Below are 23,729 nucleotides of genomic sequence, written 5' to 3'. Positions count from 1 at the left end.
AGGAAAAGCCATGTGCTTTGGTTCAGGTTACTAACTGGCCAGGGTGGTTTAAGCAAAAATCTTTTGGGAATAACTAGACCCAAGGACGGCTAATGTGCGCTCCCTGGGCGGGAGAAACAAGCGATCACCCCAGGAGGGTGTAAGGGCTTGGAGGGAGCCAGGGAAAAGCTGCAAGAGAAATTGAAAGGTCTCAAGGCAACAGGAGGGAAGTTATCCAGCTGTGGAGCTCTGAGGGGGGCTGGCCCAGCACCCACGGGCCAGCCAGGGCACTGCAAAGTGCCTAGGGCTATAGCCAGGGGCAACCCCAGTCTGCTCTGCCCCAAGGAGAGGAGCCGAGCCCACAGACACCCCCAGTGCCGCTTGCACTCAGGCCAAAGGCTGCAGGGAGCACCGGGGGGCACTAGGCAGGGCTCAGGCCGGCCCTGGGCTATAGGTGCGGGAACTTGGGTTGTGTGTGCTGCCGAACCCTGGTTTGAAGTGGTTTCCATCATATCCAGGGTTAGTTTGGTTCAATGGCTCCCAGCCCCCCACTATACAGATCGTTCCAGCCCCCCTGCCCTGGGCAGCCTGTGGCTCAGGGCAGGGCTGGGCACAGGGCAGGGACTGGCCGCCTCCCGACGGGCGCGGGGCATGGGGCCCCGCCACACCCTGCAGCACAGCCTCGACTCCCACCCCGCCTGGCCTGGCCTCACCGCCCCAGATTCGCCAGAGGCTCCCTCTGCCCAGCGCGCCCCCAAGCGGGCCGTTCTAGCGTCAGCTCCTCCGACGCCTCCATGGTACCGGTCTCGCTGAAGTGCAGCCCCTGCCCGGATTGAGGCGGAAGCAGCCTCCCTTCAGCGGGGGGAAGGAGGGGGAGAGGGGTTGGGTTGGTCACTTCCGGTTGACCCGTAACGTTCCACCCCGTGACTCCGGTTGCCTAGGAGAGGCCGCGGGCTCTGCGGTTGCCATGGCGACCGGTCAACAGCCAGGGGAAGTGCCTGCGCGGAGCCGGAAGAGGGGCGGCCGCGGGGAATAATGGTGAGAGCCCGGCCCAGCCCCGCGGGTCCCGCCATCCCGGTCGGCTCCTCCCGCAGCGCGCTGGGACCTTTCCTTTGACCGCTAACGACGGGCCGCGCTTAGCGCCCCGGGCCTCGCAGGCCTCAGGGCTTGTCCTGCCTCTTCCCCGGTGGCGGGTTCGCCCCGCAGCCCGAGCCCAGCCGACATCCGCGGGATGGTCCCTGCCCGGACCCCGGGTCTCGCCCAGGCGGAGCCTTCAGCCCAGCGCCCCCCGCACGCTCTGCTCCGCTCCCTGTGCCCGCGTATCCTGCCCCCGCTGGGTGGTGTCACCCTCCCTGCCCGCGGGCCAGGCCCCCCAGCCCCCACTGCTCCCGCGGAAGTACCCGCTGGACGGTGCGTGGATGTTGGGCGACCCCCTTGTTCCAGTCCCGCTCTAAGGGCAGCGGCACGTCCGCACCTAGGCTGAAACCTCTGGCTTCTAGTCTTGTGTTGGCCCCGTGCTGGGAGCGGATGTCACTAACAAGGGCTTGGGTTCTCTCACTGCTCCCCAGCCGGCCACCATGTCTGGCTCAATGAGCGCTTCATCCAGTGCATCCAACAGGTCCAGGGCCCGCACTCGTTACAGAACCAAGGCCGTGAACTCAGAGGTCGACGAGAGCCTGTTTGGAATTGCCAAGGTAAGGAAAGGAGCTTGTATAGGCAACTGCCTCACCCTTTCAGTCTGTGTGGTATTGATATGCTACACAATGCAAACAATATTTCAAAAGCACAACCATCATGTATAAACACCCCAGAAAGAAACGAAAATGAATATACCCCCGTTAACTCCCTTCTTTCCTTGGATATAAAGGAGCTCTGCTAAAGCACCTTTCCAGCTCCTTTATTGATGAGACTCAGGAAAGGGACTGTTTGAGGGCTCTTAGAAAGAGGCTTTTATAGCCTGTGCTGTCATTATAGGCAGGGGTAGTCAGCCTGCAGGTGGCCCATAGCTTGCACTCATGGCTCCACTGCAGTCTGGCTTTGAAAGAATCAGTTGTTCCTAATTAAATGCAACTGTGTTCTAATTTCTTAGGCCCAGAGTCACAAAGGGATTTAGGTGCCTAAACCCCAGATTTAGGTGCCTGTGCCCCAATTTTGGGCACCACTGTGATCTACAAAACACCTGCTGAGCTGCTGTCTAGCCCTGTAGACGTCTAAACTCCCTTGACACTGTTTTCACTGTAAAGATTTCCTAGATGCCTATGAATCTACCTGCCTCTGGGCATGCACACTGCTGCCTCACTCTAGGTGTCTGGATGTCTGAGCCCCATTGCAAACAAAAAAAACCAGGGGAACATAGTTGCTCCTCCACCTACCATGCCTGATCCAGTAGATGTGCTTAGAGCATGTCTACCATATCAAGAACAGGAGTACTTGTGGCACCTTAGAGACTAACAAATTTATTAGAGCATAAGCTTTCATGGACTACAGCCCACTTCTTCGGATGCATAGAAGTGGGTTGTAGTCCACGAAAGCTTATGCTCTAATAAATTTGTTAGTCTCTAAGGTGCCACAGTACTCCTGTTCTTTTTGCGGATNCTTTTGTGGCTCGCATTCTCAGGCTTCTGTCTCTCCCCACACCTAATTTAGGCTTTGTAGGTCCCCATGGGTTTGTCCAGTGATTTCCTGGATGCCTAAAATGTAGGTATTGCAGCGCCTAAGTCTTGTCATGCCCCTGGGCTTTCTTGCTTCTAAAGCCTTGTTTTCACTGATTAAAAAAAGGTGTGGGGTGTTTTTTGTCTTTGTTTTTTTTAAAGCTCAGGTAACTAATTCATCTGAGTTATCCCAAAGTAAAAACACCATGAAGACAAGGCACTTTGGCTCAGATCCGCAACCCCAGACTTTGGCATTTAGACTCAGATCCCCAAAGATACTTAGGTGTTGCAATGCCTAATTGTTAGGTGTCTAGAAACACTGGAAGAACAATGGTATCCACAAAACCTGAGTTAGGTCCCCAGGCTCCTAACCTGCTAAGCGAGGAGCCACCTAAGCAAGCCAGTGGGAGATGCTGCAAGTCACAAGAAAGGTGTGTCCTAAGTCCCACTGCTCTCATAGAAGTCCAGACAACAAGGAAGTACCTAACTCTGTTTAGCAATTCACAAATGGGAATCTGTCTCCTGGAGTCAGGTGGGTTAGGCTCCTAAATAGCGGTGGTGCTGCTGCTGCCTCCTCTAGAGTGACCAGATGTCCTGATTTTATAGGGACAGTCCCGATTTTTGAGTCTTTTTCTTATATAGGCTCCTATTACCCCCTGTCCTGATTTTTCACATTTGCTGTATGGTCAGCCTAGCCTCCTCCCTTGTAACATTTAGCCCAGTAATTGGAGCATTCACAGTGGCATAGCCAGCTTTTAAGAGGAGGGGGAGCAAACCTAAAAATGCCCCCCCCTTGGCTCCTCCTCCGGCCACGCCCCCCCCCTTGGCTTCTCCTCCGCAGACCGCCCCTCCCCTCACCCCCACGCTTCTCCGGCCGCGGCTGCGGGGCTGGGCCGCGTGCTGCACCCCCCTGCTCCTCTGGCCGTGCGCCGGCCGCCCCTCCATGGCTGCCGGCTGTGCTGAGGGCGGCCAGCTTGCGCTCCCCCCTCGCTCCTCCAGCCATGCTGCAGGCGGCCAGCCTGCGCCCCACCCTTGCTCCTCCGGCCGGTGGCCGCCTTTGGAAAGGCGCCGCTTTTGGGAAAAGGGGTAAGGGGAAGCGGCTGCTTCCCTTGCACCCTGCTAGCTATGCTACTGAGCATTCACCTAGGATTTAGGAGACCCAAGTTTAATTTCCTGCTTTGTCTGATGTGGAGAAAGGATTTGAAAGGGGTCTGGGGAGGGGCCGGTCTCACGCCTCTCAGGAGAGTGTCTTAACCACTGGGCTATGTGATAGTCTGATGTGGGTATCCCTCAATCTCTCCTGTTTAAGCTATTCCACTTTGGATTAAATAGTCATTGGGGCAGAGAGAGGATTTGCTTTATAGCCTGGTGGTTAGGGCACATGGGATGGGGAGGTATGAGGAGGAGGGATTTCCCCTCTCAAGTGTCTTAGCCATTGAACTATGGGATATTCTGATGTGGGTTCCTCCATCTCTCCTGTTGAAATAGTCCTATTGTAATGAAATTATTGAATATTCTCAATAATTAAATATTCATAGCACAGGGGCTCTCACACTGAGGGTTGGGACCCCTCAGGGGGTCGCGAGGTTATTACATGGGGGGGTCGTGAGCTGTCAACCTCCACCCCAAAACCCCGTTTCGCCTCCAGCATTTATAATGGTGTTAAATATATAAAAAAGTGTTTTTAATTTATAAGGGGGGTCGTACTCAGAGGCTTGCTATGTAAAAGGGGTCACCAGTACAAAAGTTTGAGAACCACTGTCATATAGGAGCACTGGGCTGGACGGGGCCTTGAGAAGTCATCAAGTCCAGTCCCCCGGGCCGTAGTTTGCCCACCTCTGGCCTAGACCATCCCTGTCAGGTGTTTCTCCAACCTGTTCTTAAAAACTTCCAATGTCGAGGAGTCCGCAACCTCCCTTGGAAGCCTTTTCCAGTCATAACTCTCCTTATAGTTGGAATGTTTTCCCCAATATCTAACCTAAATCTCCCTTGCTGCAGATTAAGCCCATTACTTCTTGTCCTACCTTCAGTGGACATGGAGAACAATCGATTACCAGTCTCTTTATAACAGCCCTTAACAGTCTTCAAGTATGTTATTAAGTTCCCCTCTCAGTTGTCTTTTTTCAAGTCTAAACACACCCAGTTTTTTTAACCTTACTCATAGGTCAGGTTTTCTGAACCTTTTTATCATTTTTGTTGCTCTCCTCTGGACTGTCCAATTTGTCCACATTTTTCCTAGTGTGTGGCACCCAGAATTGCACACGCTACTCCAGCTGAGGCCTCCCCAGTGCTGGGCAGAGTGGGCAGTCACCTCCCATGTCTTACATATGACACTGCTGTCAATACACCACACACCATTAGCCTTTTTCACTACTGCATCCCATTGCTGACTCGTGTTCAATTTGTGATCCACAATAACCACAGCTCCTTGGGCACCAGGGCCGCGGCATGGCCAGAGCAGGGCCATGCCGCGGCTTCTGGGAGCCACGTTGACCGGCCCCAGACCCTGCGCCCCAGCCGGAGCGGGGCCGAGCCGCTGGTGGGACCCCCGACTCAGTGCCCCGGCTGGAGCGGGGCCGAGCTGCATGGTGCGGCCCCCGACCCAGCATCCCAGCCGGAGCAGGGCCGAGCCGTGTGGTGCGGCCCCCGACCCTTCTTCCCAGTGGGAGCTTGCGGGTTGGCTTAAAACGGCATCTGGCCCGCGGGCTGTAGTTTGCCCATCCCTACTTTAGTGGCTACTCAGTCAACACAGACTGAGAACATCTTTATTCAGCCACAAGGGGAAGAGCTGTATAAGCCAGGAGCTGCTGTTGGCTCCCAGTCCCATAAATGCTGGTTGCTGCACTCTAGCGACTTGTGAAGGATGTGTTCCATTCATTTATCCAAAATGGCTGGTTTGGGCTAAAACTTCCTATTTGGGCCTCACTCCCAAGATGATTCTTTCAGAGAAAACTGAGTAAAACCCTTTTGCCATTTCTGGGTTAGGAGAGCAGAGATAGAAAATGTGGGTAAATGAACAGTAACTGCCCTTTGAAACTTCAGGTTTCTCAAGAGGCTGGTCCACAAGGAGGAGGAGTCTGGGGAATGAGTATTGGCCTGAAGTCTGGGACTTGCTGTATTAAAGGCCAGACTAGTGCCAGAAGAGCCCTAGACAGGTTTATGATCTGATATCACACAAGCCTCCAGGCTGATATTGTTTATCAGTGGGGAGTTTATTGTAGTAATCACTGTAGCATTAATTGAGTTCCTCGATATGTGTGACAACACAGAGTAAACACAGCCACCCCCAATGTGTTCCATGGGAACCAGAGGACTGGCTGACTCAGTCATAGATAGGAATAACTTTCTTTGTGTTAAAGGGTAGGTAATTCAGCGCTAACACTGTTATTTCATCATTCACCACTTAGACGCTACATTGACAGGTAGATTATATTAATCTTGAGAATTCAGACACAGACAAGTCAGTCCAAAGTTACAGTCTCCAGAGCAACATTATCTTAGCCACATTGCACATCTATTTCTAGGCAGGTGTCACAGGACCCAATCTGTCCTCTCTGGGTCTGTTTCCCCCATCTGTAAAATGGGCGTAATAATGTTTGCTTTGCCTCATGAGGATGAATTAGTCAAGGTTTGCAAAGAGCTTTGAGGTACTGCAGACGCAGCACTATTCAGTACGCTGCATTCACCGCCCTGGGACCATTCTGCACTGGGTCCATCCCAGCACCACAGTCCATCTCTAATCTCCACATGGCTCAGTTAACACTGTTCTGGAGACCATCACCTTTCAGTTTCTTGGGTTTGTGCATTTGAACTTTTTACCTTCATGGTGCTTTAACATACATCTTGCACTGGTACCTGTTTTTGTATCAGAAGACAGCACAAGAGCCTTCAGGCTGGTCTAGCCGAATCACCCCTGGAGTGTGCTGGATTGTTCACTAGGTGGCAATGTCAGCTCAAATGAATGGGGACAGGACCAGCTTTAGGGAAAGTTATTCTTTGAAAGGTTCATTTCTAGGGCTGAATTAATCTATTCTGCAGGATCCAGTGCCTGTGACAGGGGCTGGGTCCTTGGCTCCTACAGAATCCAAACCTCCAAAGGATCTCCCACTACCCCTCCTACTCACTGTCTGCCCTTGGGAGAGCTGGGCCAACTCGTCCTCACTCCTTTCTGCTTTTAGCTTCTTGCTTCTGCCAGGCCCCATACAGAACTAGAGAGGGGGATAGGCCACCAGCCCCCCCAAAGTAAGTACAGCTATTCCTGGGGCATTAGGTAGGTGGATTGTGAACACTCAGCTCAAAGCAACAGAGGGTCCTGTGGCACCTTTAAGACTAACAGAAGTATTGGAGCATAAGCTGTTGCTTTTTACAGATTCAGACTAACACGGCTACCCCTCTGTTACTGTCAGCTCAGTTCAACCAAATGTTCATGGACCAGGGCTGATGCTGGCACCTAAACAGCTGTTAGGAGAGAATATCCTTCAGGTTCTGGTGACTAGGGCTAGAAAGGGGCTGGTGTTTGGCCTGGATTAGAACCAGGTGAAAGGCTTCAGCTCCTGTTCCCTGACCCAGCAGTCTGTCAGGATGTTTGCCAGAAAGGGTCATGAATGTTCTGTGGTAAGTTAGTGCTTGGGATCAGTGCTCTCACAATGGTACAGCCATGCACAGGAGCCAGGGGAGAAATACATCAGGATTCCAAAGATGTGTTTTGTGTGGTGAGCAATGAGCAACCCTGAGAAGACCCTCTTTCTTTCTTTCTTTCTTTCTTTCTTTCTTTCTTTCTTTCTTTCTTTCTTTCTTTCTTTCAGAACCTGCAGCGATCATGCTCTGGCAGCCCCCTAGTGATCCTACGGGATGTGCAGACTGTCCAGAAATCACCCTCTGCCTGTGGCTGGGGCCACAAACCTGAGACCATCCGCCTCATCACCAGGGACCTCATCCGTGATCTCATGTAAGCCAGCACCTGAGCCTCTGCTTTGAGGTTGTGTCAGGGACCCCATGGGGCTGCATTCCTGTCCTATGAAAGCGCTACAGTGCTAGGCTAGCCCTTACTGTATAGCCTCCTGGAGATGAAGCAAGTGGCAATCCCCTGGAATGCCTGGTTTGAGGTGTGAAGTGAGTTAGGCATCGTGTAGGGGAGTGACTCTTCTTGAGAGCCAGTCAGAGAGCACTGTTAGCACCCTGTTCTATAAAGCTCCCTCCCTCAGTGGCCACATTACAGGCCCCTCTTGTTCAGTCAATAGTATATGGAGGACAGGAGCAGCACAGAGCACCTTCAGGACATAAGCAGTGATTGGTCAAACACTGCCCTATATGTCCCCGTATGTATGAAAGGCAGCTTAAGTACAGAAAATAGTGCATTGTCAACACCCAGCAGGCAGGGCTGTGGATTGCTCCAGGAATGTTTTCTAAGCAGGACTGAAATGTAAAAGAAGGGCCATGAGTACTCATTAAAGAACCCACAGCACTTTGCAAGAATGGGGCTATTGTCCTGGCCAAATACCAGTTCACACAATTACTTTCTGCCTCCCTAAATTTTCCCTGCCGTTTTAACTGCATGCAGGATTCTTCTTCACCTCCTGGCTTGAGCTGTTGTGTAGTGTTACTGTGCATTGTTAAACAGCCATCCCGTCTCACTCCAGAGGTGGGTTCATTTTTGTGGTAGGTGAAATGATCCAAGGCACTCTGGTTAATGTTTTCAAGGGTGACTACTGATGTTGAGCACTCCAATTTTTTGGGCACCCAGTTTGAGACCCCTGGGAGCTGACTTCTAGAGACGCTGAGCAGCCAGAACTCCAATAGAAGTCAATGGGAGTGCCTGAAAATCAGGCCCAAGATGACTCAGGCTGGGCACCCAAACCCTGAGGCACCTCAGGTTAATGTGTCATTTGACAAGGTGGCTCTGGGATCCTCTGGGATGAAAGGTTCTAAGTACAGCAATGATATTATTATTATTACTATTAACCATTCTTTGAAGTGTTTCTGAAATCCAGTCTGCTGCTGTCGTCTTTGAAGAAATCATTAAGCAGGTATCACTATGTGGGTGGATGAAAGGCAACATATAATTAATAATTATTAAATACTTAGCACTGAACATCTTCAAAGTGCCTTACATACTCTCTTCTATTCACGTTCTTATACCGCGCCCATCACCATGGTATCTGAGTAGTACACAGAGTCATTTATTTCTTAGAACTTCTCTGGGAAATAGGCCCATATTATCACATTTTACAACTGGGAAAATGGGGGCACGGTCAGCTTCCCCTAGGTCATGCAGTGAGTCAACTGCAGAACTGGGACTAGAATTCAGTTGCTTCTGTTTCCTCATTCTGTGCTCATTACAGGAAACTATACTGCCTTATATAAAGATATTAACCTTTTAAGGGTCATTTGTGAGCAATGTGTGTAGCATGCAGGTGTTTTCTGTTTCCTGGTTAGGACAGTGTCCTTATATTTCCCTGGTATCTTCTATCCCTAGAGACTCAATACACTTTGCAAGCTCAACAAACTGCCATACAAACTAGGCACAGGGATTACATCATCCATTTCTGAAATGCAAACATCACTGGAGTGGAGGACAACAGCTGTTTGACAGTGCACAGCAGTGCTGACTTGCCGCTGAGGACAGGCAGTGAAGACGATCATGTCCCACTGAAACTGGTGAAAGCACCAGGATGACAGTTGAGCTGCTTTCACAAAAAGCTGGGAAATTCAAGTCCGACTCTGAAATGTTTTGAACTTCTTTTACCAGGGGCTAAATAGCTCCACACATAGTGTTTTTGTGATTCCATTCAAACTCATGGGGAGTCCACAGGAAATGACCTGTTGGCATCATGCTGTTACAGATGCACCTTGTGCTGTTCGGTACCATGTGGTTCTATCCAACTTCCATATGGATCAAATCCAGTCCCTGGAGGAAAGCTGGCCTATAGGCTTTGGGATTGGGTTTAGTCATGATTGTCTTTGTACAGTACTGCCCCTCTCTTTCATGTGCATGTATGGCATCTGTAGAGCAACATTCTGTAGATCCACTTGCAGGTCGATAAGCCATTTCAAGGCCTCCTCTGTGACATTGTGGATATCACCCAGTTCACCTTTGAATCCGTATTTGGGGTTCTGCATTATGATGTGTTCGATGGTTTGGATGTTTGCCCTGGAGTCGTATGAAGGGGAGTCTTTGATTTTCCGCACGTACACAGTATCACTGGAGATGTCTAACCACCGTCACTCTTGGAGTGAGGTCAGTTTGCCCAGTGTGTGATAGCATCATACTGCTCTCACTGGGGTTTGGGGCTCTCCCTTCCCCACAAACCTGGCAGTGCTCTTCCTGAAGCACCATTGCCTACTCCCCACACTAGGCCCAGGCATTTTGACCCATATACACAAAGGTCCAGTTTTGGGTACCACGGCAGTTCACCAAATCCCTGCTCTGCTGCTGCCTAACCCTGTAGACACCTAAAAAGTCCCCAAGGCACCTAAGTTTTTGCCTCTGGGCATGGACACCGCTCCCATAGGTGTTTGGGCACCTGTCTATTTCCTAATGTGATCCTCAAATCTAGCCTGTGGGACCTGCTCTGATTGGTGTGCTCTGAGCATGCCTAACTGGCCTGGGAGAGGGGACAAGGAGGAACTCCCCTATACCCTTTAGTGCAGCAATTATGTACCCATCTGGGGTGTGGGAGACCCTGATTCAGTTCCCTCCTTTGCCTGTTGAGGAGAACAGATTTGAACAGGGGTTTCCCACCTCTCAGGTGAGTGCCCTAATCACAGGGCTATGGGGTGTTCTGGGGCAGGGCTCTCCATATCTCATGATGAAGGTGTTCCACTTTGTATAAATAATGAAATAGGCATCAGGCCAAAGGCAGTGCCAATGACTTTACACTCAAATCCCTTCTCCACCTCTGGCACAGGATGGCTAAAGATTGCAAGGGAGGCCTCCTCTCTCCCCTCCCATTTTGTATGGAGTGGGGCGCATGCTACTCTTCTTGGAAGAAGTGGGTTAGGCACGTGACTCCAGGAGAGGGAACCCAGATGTGGATCCCAAGCAGAAATAGGTGCCTTCCGCTAGCCTGGGCTGAGGATCCTAAGTCCTGGAGAGGGGCGGGGCTTAGAACACACCCCTCTTGTCAGTATCTGTGATTGGCTGATTTAGGCAGCTCCCCGCCTAGTGTGCTGGCTTTGGCGGATCTCATTCTCAGGCACCTATCTCTCCCCATACATTGTGTAGAGAGCCCAGGAGCCTAATTCAGGCTTTGGGGATTCCACTGGGTGGTAGGGTGCCAGATCTTAGGCATTGCCATGCTCAGCGTGGCAATGTCCTTTGTGGATCTGGGCCCTCTTGTGTGTGTGTCTGCTGACTTGCTCAGTCACTCACATTGTCCTTCCATGGATCCGGTAACCCCTATTGCAGGCAGCACCACAGGGTCTGCCGCCGAATTGCCGCCGAAGACCCGGCACTTTGGCGGCGGGTCCCGGGACGGAAGGACCCCCCGCCACGGGTCTTCGGGGCACTTCAGTGGTGGGTCCCGGCGTGGAAGGACCCCCCGCCGCTGCCGAAGACCCGGAGTGGAAGAAGCTCTGGGGGCCTGGGCCCCGTGAGAGTTTTCCGGGGCCTCCGGAGCGAGTGAAGGACCCCGCTCCAGGGGCCCCGAAAAACTCTTGTGGGGGCCCTTGTGGGGCCCCTGTGTGGCCCGGGGCCTGGGGCAAATTGCCCCATTTGCCCTCCCCCCCCATCCTTCCCCGGGCGGCCCTGCCACCAGGCATTTCCCAGGCTGACGTGGTTATGGAGAAGTGTGTGCAAGGTGGGGGTAGGGAGAATCCATGTCAGTGACTCTGCTCTCTGTGCCCGGCTCACTTGTTCTGCCAGTGTTCCTGCAGAGGACCCGTCGGGAGAATCCCTCATTATGAGCCCAGAGGATTTCCACCGCATTAAGACAGCATCCCGAGTCCTGACCAAGGAGGAGCGCGAGGCCAGCATAGCAGCCCTCAAGGCAGAGAAGGAAGCTGTTATAGTATGTGTCTCCTGTCACTTCCTTTTTGTCAGCTGGTTTGTAGGCAGATTCCAGGATGCTGTTTGAAATGGCCATGTAAGGTTGACTTTGTGGGGAAAGGCTCACTGAAGGGGCTACGGCAGCCACCCCAGACATTCCTGGTGTGCTGGGTCCAGCTCTTGCCTGCCAGAGGCCATTGGGCTAGAGAGATGGGGAGGTGAGTGTGACGTTCCCCTCTGGTGTTGTCTAGACCGGTGATCTGCTAGGCCATTCCAATCCTTGACTCTGGGAGCCAGCCTGACCCTGCTCTGCTGTGAGAACTCCCACTCATGGGCTGTTCACACACAGCCTCTGGCATGTAAGCTGCTCCCAGCTACTTGCAAGCGAATGACACTAGCCAGTAACTCCGGTCCCAGACACAGCCCTAGGAACCTCCGTCTTGCAGTGTCCAGTTATGCCCTCTGGATGCTGCAAACTTACATAAGTTCATCAATTTAACAAAGAAATTGATATGTAGCAGGCTTGTTATCCCAAGAGCCTCTGACACTGCAAACCAAACGCGCTGCTTCAGGTAGAGTAAACAAACAGATTTATTAACTATAAAGATCGATTTTAAGTGATTATAAGTCAAAGCACAACAAGTCATATTTGGTCAAATGAAATAAAAGCAAAACGCATTCTAAGTTGATCTTAACACTTTCAGTGTCCTTAAAAACTTAGATGCTTCTCACCACAGGCTGGCTGGTTACTTTTCAGTCAGGCTCTCCCCTTTGATCAGCATTTCATCTTGGCTTTGCCCCCTTACCCCTTCAGAGTCAGGTGAGCATTACCTCATCGCAGTCCCATACTGCCCAAAGGAAGGGGGTGATTCCCTCGAGGGTCTAACACAGGGGTGGGCAAACTACTGCCCACGGGCCGAATGCAGCCCCTCAGGGCTTTGGATCTGGCCTGCGGCGTCACTGGCACCACGTCCCTGCGGTCCCTGGGTGAAGGGGCAAAGGGCTCCATGCGTTGCCCCTGCGGTGCAGGCACCACCCCCGCAGCTCCCATTGGCCGGGGACAGGGAACCGTGGCCAATGGGAGCTTCGGGGGAGGTACCTGGAAGCGCGGCAAAGGCAGCACATGCGGAGCCCTCCTCCCCCTGTCCCCCAGGGGCCGCAGTGCTTCCTGGAGCGGCGCGGGGCCGGGGACAGGGCAGGCATGCTGGGAGCCTGCCCTGGCCCCGGTGCACGCCGCTGCCACCCCGGAGTCGCTTGAGGTAAGCGGCGCCGGGCTGGAGCCCGAACCCCTCCTGCATCCCGCCCCCCCCAACTCCCTGTCCTAAGCCCCCTGCCTGCACCCCGCATCCCTCCTGCACCCCAACCCCCTGCCCTGAGCCCCTGCTGCACCCTGAACCCCTGTGCACCCCAGCCCCCTGCCCTGAGCCCCCTGCTGCACCCTGCACCCCTCCTGCACCCCAACCCCCTGCCCTGAGCCCCCTCATACACCCTGTACCCCTCTTTTGCCCCAATCCCCTGCTCTGAGCCCCTTCCTGCACACCACACCCCTTCCCACACCCCGCGCTCCCTCCTGCACCCCAACCCCCTGCCCTGGCCCTGCATACAATTTCCCCACCCAGATGTGCCCCTCAGCCCAAAAAGTTTGCCCACCCCTGGTCTAACAGATTCTTTTGTTGCTGCCTGAGCCAGTGTCCATTGTTCCTGTGAGACTGGGCTGGATTTGTCCCATCCATACTCTGACGAGGCGTGAACTGCCTCTTCTGCTTTTGGAAAGTTTTTGCCTGGGCTTGCTTTAAACCATGAGGATACATTTTCAGCCTCATAACTATATACATGAAATTATAACCTATAACCTTACTATATCATTACTGTAACAATTACTATAACATCACTATAACAACCATGCTCGGTGCATTATGATTCTTCCGAAGACACCCAACATGACAAACTTTGCATTGGATACCACGCAGTCATTTTATAAAGATGAACGTGGGGGTGTAGAGTATCAGAGGGGTAGCCGTGTTAGTCTGAATCTGTAAAAAGCAACAGAGGGTCCTGTGGCACCTTTGAGACTAACAGAAGTATTGGGAGCATAAGCTTTCGTGGGTAAGAACCTCACTTCTTCAGATGCAAGTGGGGGTGTAGGGTGTTCCCCCGAGGTACCGCGTGTCACAGTGGGGTGCAGACTGCAAGGATGGGGTGGGGTTCTTGACCAGCCAGGCCCCAAACCATGTAGGGCTTTACAGAGGAAGCCCCTGGGTAAGCTCATGTCTGTGGGCCAGCAAACTGTTTATGCTGCTAACCCCAAACTGCTTCCCAAACTGTCAGGGGAGAGGGGTCATTGTGCTCCAGAGTGACCCCTGGTGGCTCCTAGCGATTGGCCGAGCGCTGGAAAGAGCTCTCCACCCAATGCTCCAAGCAGCAGAGACATGGAACTTCTACCCTACGCTGGGACCCAAGGGAGCAAGCCCAGGCTCTCTGATGGAGGGGTGTAGGGATTGCCCAGCCCCCACAGTTCATATCCCAGTGAGAATCCTCACCCCGTGGGGGTGGGGAGACCGCAGTGCTACAACCTCAGGAAGTTCTGGCAGGGGAGAGAGTGGCTCAGTTAATGGGCGTGGGTGGCTGGTACCAAACTCAGGGATCCCATGTAGGAAGGAGCATTCTGCACAAAGCCACTGGCTCATGAGCACAGGATCGGGGGGAATATCGCAGAGGCCATGGTTCCAGGCAGCTCTCCTGTCTCGGACACGATAGGATTTGAGCGTCTCCCTCAGCAGTGCTGCATCCCTGAAGCACCCCCCGTGCAGGTCGACCCCACCCAGATATGGTGTCATGGTGGTGCTGGCCCAGAAGACTCTGGCTTGTGGCAGCACTCTGTAGCGAGGGCTCCTATGGCAGAGTCAGCCAGGCTCTCCAGTGCCAGGAATGTGGTGTGGGGATCCCTGTCAGCAGCCCGCCTTTCCCCTCCAGGCCGGGGTGAATGAGCGCAAGAACACCATGAAGCAGAAGGGGATAGTGCAGAAGAAGAAGGAGAAGCTGAGCGACCTGGAGGAGGAGGCCAAGGAGCGAGCCCAGTACCTGCTGCAGCGGGCCAACAGGATGCGCATGGAGCAGGAGGACGAGGTCAAGGAGCTCAGTGAGGTGGGGTCTCAGGCTCTCTGCTCTGCAGTCTGCCCCTCTCCCCAGTAACTGGGCCCTTCTGCGAAGCAGGTCAGCACTGTACCCACTGACCCATGGCACTCAGAGCCAGGTTTATCCAAAGCAGGGCAAGCTCAGCACTGCCCTGGAGGGACCCTGTACAGGGAGAGGGAAGCTGAGTCTTCTTGGCCCCTGTGCAATGGCTGTCAGGGAAGGTGCCTGCTGTGATGGTGCAGATCATGACCTGTCTACGAGGAGTGGGACCAAGACTCATTCCACATGGTACCAGCCATCTGATAGCATGGACTTACGGTCCCTACTGACCTGGGCTGGATATGACCTGGTTACCTGAGTGGGGAAGCTCTTTGGGTCATTACCAGCCTCCTGTGCCGTGCTGTCCTTGCTGTACTCAGATGTGAGGAAACCAGGGTGCAGAAATGCTAAGAGACCTGCCCGAGGGCACAGGGTGAGTCAGTGGCATGGCTGGGAATAGAGCTAATTCTTTGCTCTAACCACTAGATCACCGTCTCTGTTTTTTTCTTCTTGGACTGTCTCTCCCTGCCCCTCCCCCATCTGCAAGGTTGAGCCAGTGCGGTTCTTTATCCCCACAGATGATCCTGAATGCAAAGTGCCAGGCGATCCGCGATGCACAGATGCTGGAGAAGCAGCTGATTGAAAAGGAGCTGGAGGAGGAGGAGAAGCGCCTGGACCAGATGATGGAGGTGGAGAGGCAGAAAGCCACCAAGATGCAGGAGGAGCTGGAGCAGAAGAGGAAACAGGAGCTGATCAGGTGATTCTGCAGCACTGGGCAGAGCTAGTCATAGTGCAGCCCCTCTCCCAGCACTTCCCATGGAAACCAGGGGAAACCTGCCTGTATGGCCATGGGGCCTGGTCAGCATAGCAGCCCTCAAGGCAGGTTTTGCAGGCATTTGTGCTGGGGACACTATGATGGGCCACTCATGTCTCCCTGCCAGAGATATTGTTGTGTCCTGTTCCCAGAGGGAGGCAACATCTCATCAAGCAGATAGAGAAGAACCAGCAGGAGAGGGCTATGAAGGCAGAGCAGCGGGATCAGGAGGCCCAGGAGATGCTGGATTATCTGGAGCAGCTGCAGATGGAAGACCTGAGGGTAAGAGAGAGACAGGTGAGGTGTCAGAAATTGATTCTGAGCCCGTCCAACCACTCTCCTCTCGCTCCCAGCAGTGTAAGTAAGGAGGAGCTGTTGCCAACCCAGCACATGTGAGAGGAGACTCAGACCCCGGCTCTCTAGTATCCCCTGGGGCCAGGGGAAGGGGCAGCCCAGAGCTAGTTAATCTCCTCACGGTTGAGGACTATGGGAAGCAGACAAGGAGCCCAATTGGAAAGTGAGCAATTAGCAACGGGGCCCTTCTTCAACCCCAGCCCAGTAGCTGGCTCCTCTGTCCCTCCTGGTACATGGTACCAAGAAGGCTCCAGGCAAATGCTAAAGCAAGAATGGGCTGGGAAAGGGTCTGTGTTGGGGCCATTTTCCTGGGGTCCCTCTCTCATGGCCACCTTGCCTTGTACCTTTCTCAGGACATGGAGCACAGACATGAGCAGAAGATGAAAATTCAGGCTGAGATTAAATGTATCAATGATGAAAACCAGCAGCGTAAGGAGGAGCAGCTGGCACGGGAGAGGATGGCTGACCAGCGGGTGCTGGAGTACCAGAAGCAGAAAATGGTATGTTCTGTGGGCAGTGGGACAAGAGACCAGGTGGCATTCCTGCCCAGTAAACTGAGGCTGCATGTCACTGTGAAGGTTCTGCTCTAGTTCAGCCAGGAGTTCTGGGCAAGATGCAGAAATTATTGGGTGAGGGGTGAGGTTCCCTGGCCAGTGCTATGCAGGAGTTGAGACTAGATCATCATAATGGTTCCTTCTGGCATTAATATCTGTGAATCTATCAGCGAGATCCATCTGGGCTGATGGATGCTGGCATGTCCATATCCCGCAGGCAGAAACACACATCTGTATGAACCACGTTTTCTGGTGCGTGAGCGTTGTTCAGCTAAGAACAGAGGGAGAATGTCTGGCTAGCTAGATGCTGGCTCCTGTAAGGAGTCCAGACAAGAAGGGGAACAATTTATTAAGGGTCATGATGGATTCTCCATCACAAGTCTGGATGTGTAGCTAAATATCTGTTCTAGGAATTATTTGGGGGAAGTTCTCTGGCCAGTGTTATACAGGGGGGTCAGAAATGTGTGTGTGAGCGAGAGACAGGGACACTGGGTGTGTATGATGCTGTGCGCCTGCATGTGGTGGCGATGGGGAAGGTTTACCTGTTAACAGCCCGGGTGCAGCTCATTGACCCGGCACTGTTTACCTGGTCCAGGCACGGGAAGCAGAGTTCGAGGCTGAACAGGAGAAGATCCGTCGGGAGAAGGAGATGGAGACGGCGCGTCTGAGGGCATTGCAGGAAAAGGCCCAGGATTACCAAGCAGAGCAGGTAACATGCTCGCTAAGCCTGCCTCCGTGCCAGTCCATCTCCCTCCCTGCCTCTCACTCCCCTGCTTCCATCCCAGCCAAGTCAAAACCTCAACAAACCCAATGGGAGTAGCAGGGGAATGGTTCCTCTTGCTAGACCAGTCCCTAGAGCCCTAGTAGTGTAGGGGGCCTGGGTGGGACACCGGGTCAGAGTGCATTACATCTGCACTCTCCAGAGCCAGTGGGCAAAGGGACCAAAGAAGGAGCCAGGGGAGATGCTGCATTCTCTTTACAACAGACTTGCATCTAGCAGCATGTTCCCCTGAGCAAACTCCTTCCCCAGCTCCAAGGAATTAGCAGCTTCCCTTCACACAGGATGTCTGTCCCCCTTGCCGGAGCTGGCAAGGGGCTAGCAAGGGCTGCTGGGACAGAGGTAAGATGGAGAAGCTGGAGCTTCTCTTCTCCGCTGGCTGTCCAGCCAGGAGCTATGTGAGCCCCTCACTCCACTCACGCTGCTCTGAGGAGGGAGATATTTCAGTGAAATGCACTGAGAAATGGACCTTGTTAAACCAGTTGTGTTGCTCTGTTGAGGCATCATGGTGTAGAGCAGTGTTCCCTTCCCCTGCCCTGAGAGGAGGTCTCACCCCATCCCTCGCCTTGGCAAGGGACCGGGAATGATGCTGTCGCCTCGCGCACCTCGTGGGGGTCTCACAGCAAAGCAAGGGAGACATGAGAAACCCGTGTCCACAAGGCTCTAACATGGGCTGTGGGCGTGGCAGGGCAAGGGCCCCTGGCTGAGAAAGCTCTGCTCTTTGTCCTGGAGAGGCCACCTCAGGAGCACAGCCAGGCCTTGCTGCCATGATGGGGTGGGAGGCAGGTCTCTCAGGTGGTCCCAGCCCAGAGCTGTGGAGATCTCACCAACCCTGTGGTGGACCCACTAGAACCTAGTGTTATGCACTCCCAGCAGCCTGCCTTGCTCAGGAGGTGGCTGCAGAGGCTCAGCATTAGACGAGTGGCTGCAGCATCCTATAGATTGGGCTAGTCAATTATTTTTTGTCAAGGTCTAAATTTCTTGGTCAAGGTACAGTCCAGGTCCACACTCCAGGGAAAAGTTAAAAAAATAACAATAATAATGATAATAAGTAAGTAAAAAGATTTCAGGGTCTGTTCAAAAGCGTCTGGGGGTCCGGATTTGGCCCACAGTCTGCCTATTGACTACCCCTGCTATAGATTATCATTGGCTCTGAAGGACCCTGAGGACCCTGAGGCTGTGAGCTAGGTGCCAGCAGAACTCATAGATGGCACCAACCCATTGTTCTGTATCTCTCTTCTCTCCATTCAGCTCAGATCCCAAATCTAACAGGGTTTCTGTAACGTCCAGCACTGCTGCCTCTGCCCATGCTCAGCAACTCCAGCTGGGTCCGTCCTGCATCACTAGTAGGAGCATGCACATAGCTGGACGCTGTGCTGGGGGGCAGGAGGCAGGACAGAACCCAGCTGGCTCCTCTGTAGCCCAGACAAAGGGAGCTCAAGGTCCTGAGCAGCAGTCAGGCGTGTGGAGCCGTGCACACAGTGCAGCTAGGGTCCCTGCTCTGCTCGCAGCGGGAGTCAGTGCTCTCCCTTTCTGGCAGGACGCGCTGAGGGCCAAGCGGAACCAAGAGGCCACCGAGCGAGAGTGGCGCCGGAAGGAGAAGGAAGCTGCGCAGAGGAAGGTGGAGACTGAGGCCATGCTGAAGAAGAGTCGGCTGGAGCAGATAGCCCACAAGGAGCACAGCCTGGCTGTGCAGGTGCAGCGGGACCGCAATGAATTCGAGAGGATCCTCAGGTAGAACGGGTGGCGCTGGTGGGGTCACTGATGTAGTAACTGAGATCCAGCCCTGGAGAGCCAGGTAGTTCAGGGCCCGGGTTCCCAGTGATGCTGCACCTTCCCTCTGCCCCGTCCAATGCTGAAGGGACTGGGGCTGATCTCCTGTCCCCTCAGCACCAGGGCTTCCTTCCGAGGCTTTTCACACCATGGATTTCCTTTAGATGGACGATGGTTTTGTGTATCTTTGATCACATGATCAGAAAATTCTACCCAGCATGCACTGTGTCATTTCTGCCCCTCGAGCAGCATAGTGGGAAGCGGGGTTCTGTAGAAAATCTCCCTCTTTACGCCAGGCTCACGCTGCTCTCTGGCTGCTCAGCCTGGGAGATGGGCGGGCACATCAGACAAAACACTGGGCCTGAGCTGCCTGCTCAGACTGCAATCAGCTTTGGACCACACTGGGAGCCTACCCATTACAGACCTGTCTGGGGAGCCCAGCTTTCCCCTTGAAGCCACGGTGGGAGGACACAGCCTGGGCAGTCGGCATCAGGAACAAGGAAACCCTTGTCAGCATGGGAGGGTGCTTAGCGTGAGTGGGGAAGTGAAACTGGAATGCATCAGGAGGCACTTACGGCTGAGGCATGGGTCAGAGCCTTGGACAGAGCGTTATCTGCCCTTCCAGCGCCGCTGCTGGGGCGGGCAGCAGTTCGAGCACAGGGGTCATGCAGCACAATGTCGCCCTGCAGAGCCCAGCGGGATCAGATTGAAAAGGAGCGGAAGGAGCAGGAGCGGCGCGCAGCCCTGCATCTGAACCACGCCGACCAGGTGCGGCGCCAGGTGCGCGAGCACCAGCAGAAGCAGGTGCAGGAGCGAATCGCTACCTTCGAGGAGGGCAAGCGGCTGAAGGAAGAGGCACGCTGGCGCAGTGAGCGCATCAGTGAGATCAAGAGGAAGAAGATTGAGGAGCTCAGGTGAGGTTGCAGGGCTAAGCAGGAGGCCTGTGCCTTGGGAGTCTGGGCTTCTGGGATGGGCTTGGCTTGGCATGACATCAGCCCATTCATAGTGCTGGGGAAAGGCCATGGGATGTGGGAAGGGCTTAGAGCAGGGATTCTCAAGCTGGGGGTCAGCACCCCTCAGGGGGTTGTGAGGTTTTTACATGGGGGGTCGCGAGCTGTCAACCTCCACCCCAAACCTTTGCCTCCAGCATTTATAATGGTGTTAAATATATAAAAAAGTGTCTTTAATTCATAAGGGGGGGGTCGCACTCAGAGGCTTGCTATGTGAAAGGGGTCACCAGTAAAAAAGTTTGAGAGCCACTGGTTTAGAGGGTCACTGCTCACGCAGCACAGTCCAGCAGGATACCCCGTTACGGTTACAATCCAGACCAGTAAGGGGTTGTGCCTGTAACCCTGAATGCCGTAAATGCTCTGCTGCCATAGTTCACAGCCCGGACACCAACAGCCAGCAGACAGGTATGCGGTATCTTCCCCTTGTTCACTGAATGGCTTTGTTACCTTTCATGTAAATGTAGCTTCATTGTCTCTGCCTGACGATGAGGCTGGTTAGACAAGTGAACACGCAGTTGTTTATAGCCTAGACTTGCTGACTCCCCAACCACCTGGTGAGCTTTAATGGTTCTGTTTACCGCAATTGTAAATTGCATCCCATTGTTACCAATCACCTGCTTCTTTGGTATGCCAGCCCTGGGCAGACATATGTCTACTTTGTTCAAATACAGACTTTAAAACATAGTCCCAAAGGACTTGTCACATATATTCCACAATGATATTATTGACCTGTGTATTAGTAGCTTTTCAAATGATACCCCACAAGGATAGTTTGATCATTGTCGTGGGCATAGGGTGTGAATACAGGGGTGTTTAGGGTCACCACCCCATCCCTGCTTTCTCTCCCCATATCCATGTGACGGGTTAGATCACAGAACCCCCCTTGGGAGCTGCCAACTGATGTGCCAAGATTACTTCTGGCCCTAATTTCCCTGCCAGCTCGGGACCCCAGCACCCTGTCTTGCTGAGCCAGACACGCCCATCTGCTCCAACACAGACCCAGGGTCTGAATTACTTGCCCCAAAGCTGCAGACTTAACTGAAAGCAGCTTACAGAAGTGTTCTTGTCTTTAACACTCAGATGCCCAACTCCCAATGGGGTCTAAACCCCAAAAAATCTGTTTTACCCTGTATAAAGCTTATACAGAGTAAAGTCATAAATTGTTCGGCCTCTATAACACTGATAGAGAGAGATGCACAGCTGTTTGCCTCCCCCCTCCCCAGGTATTAATACATACTCTTGGTTAATTATTAAGTAAAAAGTGATTTTATCAAATACAGAAAGTAGGATTTAAGTGGTTCCAAGTAGTAACAGACAGAACAAAGTGAATTACCAAGCAAAATAAAATAAAACACGCAAGTCTATGTCTAATGCAGTAAGAAACTGAATACAGATAAGATCTCACCCTCAGAGATGCTTCAATACATTTCTTTCCTAGTCTGGGCACAATTCTTTCCCCTGGTACAGCCCTTGTTCCAGCTCAGGTGGTAGTTAGGGGATTCCTCATGATGGCTCCCCCTTTCCTCTGTTTCACCCACTTATATATCTTTTGCATAAGACGGGAATCCTTTGTCCCTCTGGGTTCCCAACCCCCCACCCCCTTCACAATGGAAAAGCACCAGGTTAAAGATGGTTCCAGTTCAAGAGACATGATCACATGTCACTGTAAGACTTCATTACCCACTTGCCAGCACACACATATACAGGAAGATTTACAGGTAAAACAGAGCCATCTAGGGTGACCAGACGTCCCGATAAAATCGGGACTGTCCTGATTTTGAGGAGTTTTTCCTGCGTCCCGACCAGAGTACAGTCAGGACACCATTTGTCCCGATATTTTGTTTCCTGGTCTTCGGCGGCAATTCGGTGGAGAGTCCTTCAGTCACAGATGGTCTTCGGCGGTATTTCGGCAGTGGGTGCTTCTGTCTTTGGCGGCAAGGTTTATTACCCGCCACCGAAATACCGCTGAAGACCGTCCGCGACTGAAGGGCTCTCCACCGAATTGCTGCCGAACTCCTAAACGTGTGAGTGTAAAAAAACAAAAACAAAAAACGCCCCCACTGCGGTGGTCCCGATATTTTCCCCTTAACATCTGGTCACCCTAGAGCCATCTGCAGTCAATTGTCCTGGTTAATGGGAGTCATCAAGATTCCAAACCACCATTAATGGCCCACACTTTGCATAATTACAATAGGCCCTCAGAGTTATATTTCATAGTTCTAGTTTCAGATACAAGAGTGATACATTTATACAAATAGGATGAAGACACTCAGTAGATTATAAGCTTTGTAAATTTTACCTTACAAGAGACCTTTTGCATGAAGCATATTCCAGTTACATTAGCATATTTTCATAAAATCATATAGAGTGCAACGTCACAATCCACTCCCTGGTTCTGGGCCCAGCAGGGTAGATGGGGGCTGTGGAGATGATGGGGAGCAGGTGATGGAGTCGGCAGGGAGATGCGGGGAGGAGCAGCCGCTGAGCAGAGCTGGGCAGGCCAGCAGAGGAAGCTGGTTAGCAGGGCTGAAACAGTTCACTGGTGTTAGCTGGGAAGAGCAGGAAAGGTGCCTAGGGCTGCCCCCAAGGCTTCCTCTTCTGCCTCAATACACTCGGAGCCTCCCCTCCAGCCCTCTTTTCTGCCCCCCAGCACTTCCTCCACCATACACACGTGGGGATGGATCACCCCGCGGAAGAGGCAGCAGATTCCCTCCAGCTGGTGCCAGCCCCCTACCTCTTGGTCAAACAGAACCAGCCCCATATTCATGGTGACCAGGCAGCAGGGCGCCAGGGGGAGCAGCCAGAGGGACAGATTTAAATTCCATGGAGAAGAGGCCCCCTGCCTCACCAGCCCAAGGCCCCAGTGACCATGGCAAGGAGGGTGGTAGTGCCAAGTCCAGTGTGTCCCTCCCAGCTGGCTCTGTGGGACCTGGAGAGCATGGGGTCGGGCCGTGGGCCAGGCCCATACCCCAGCATTCTGCAGCAGGACCTTGGGGCTTGACGTCTCTTCCCTTGTTTTCTTTGTTTCTAGAGCTGCCGGCCTGCCTGAGAAGTACTGTGCCCAGGTAGAGCGCCGAGGCCTTGTTGAGCCAGCCTCTGTGCACTGAGGGTCTCCAAGGCAGCATAGCCCAGCCCAACCTGGCTGCACCGCATGGCAAGGAATCGCAGCCCAGCCTCACTAGGGGCCTAGATTGTATATTTTGTTAGTTTCTGAGAGTGTTTTATGAATAGAGATATTTATGGAGGAGTTGGTGTCCTTCGCTTTGCTGTGTCCCCGAACCAGCCCCACCAGGGAAGGAGGGAACAGCATCTCCTCTCCAGCTCGGCCCACCTCTATGGGTTGTGGAGACTGGCTCACCCATGCTCCCCAGGTGAGAGGGATGCATTAGTGGGTACCTCCCCTCCACTTCCATGGAGGGGCTTGTGTCAGGTCCTGGACTGGCACATGGGTGGTCCAACCGCAGGCTTCCTGGGTTACTGTGGGCAAGGTGCATGGGAATTTTCTTCACTGTGCTACAGTCCTCAGCTCTGTTACAAAGGGCTCCTTAGCCGGCTTGTGGCCAGATCCAGACCAGCCAGTCACTGGTCCCATATCCCCACGTCCATCAGTAGAGAATGGGAAAGGCTGGAGTCATGCTCTGATGTCTGAGAAGGGC

The 23,729-nt window shown here is 53.2% G+C and overlaps 1 protein-coding gene across 4 annotated transcripts; it reads left to right on the top strand.

Annotated features, from left to right (window-relative positions):
• Nucleotides 1-850: 850 nt before the first annotated feature.
• CFAP45 (cilia and flagella associated protein 45) lies at nt 851-23,320 on the top strand. 4 transcript variants are annotated; one of them, XM_034756627.1, is made up of 12 exons: nt 852-1,017; nt 1,598-1,673; nt 7,436-7,578; nt 11,494-11,638; nt 14,590-14,760; nt 15,369-15,547; nt 15,757-15,886; nt 16,312-16,458; nt 17,108-17,221; nt 18,831-19,024; nt 19,753-19,977; nt 23,105-23,320. In XM_034756627.1, exons 4-12 carry the CDS (start codon nt 11,531-11,533, stop codon nt 23,178-23,180), a joined length of 1,344 nt encoding a protein of 447 aa, XP_034612518.1. In that variant the 5' UTR covers nt 852-1,017; nt 1,598-1,673; nt 7,436-7,578; nt 11,494-11,530; the 3' UTR covers nt 23,181-23,320. The 4 variants fall into 4 exon arrangements, with proteins under 4 accessions (XP_034612517.1, XP_034612518.1, XP_034612516.1 ...); XM_034756625.1 differs by having other exon boundaries at nt 1,548-1,673; XM_034756626.1 differs by lacking the exon at nt 14,590-14,760 and having other exon boundaries at nt 851-1,017; nt 1,548-1,673.
• The last annotated feature ends 409 nt before the right edge of the window (nt 23,321-23,729 follow it).

Source organism: Trachemys scripta, chromosome 24, assembly GCF_013100865.1.
Source record: "Trachemys scripta elegans isolate TJP31775 chromosome 24, CAS_Tse_1.0, whole genome shotgun sequence".
NCBI lineage: Eukaryota > Metazoa > Chordata > Testudines > Emydidae > Trachemys > Trachemys scripta.
This window is presented reverse-complemented; position numbering and strand designations above follow the sequence as displayed.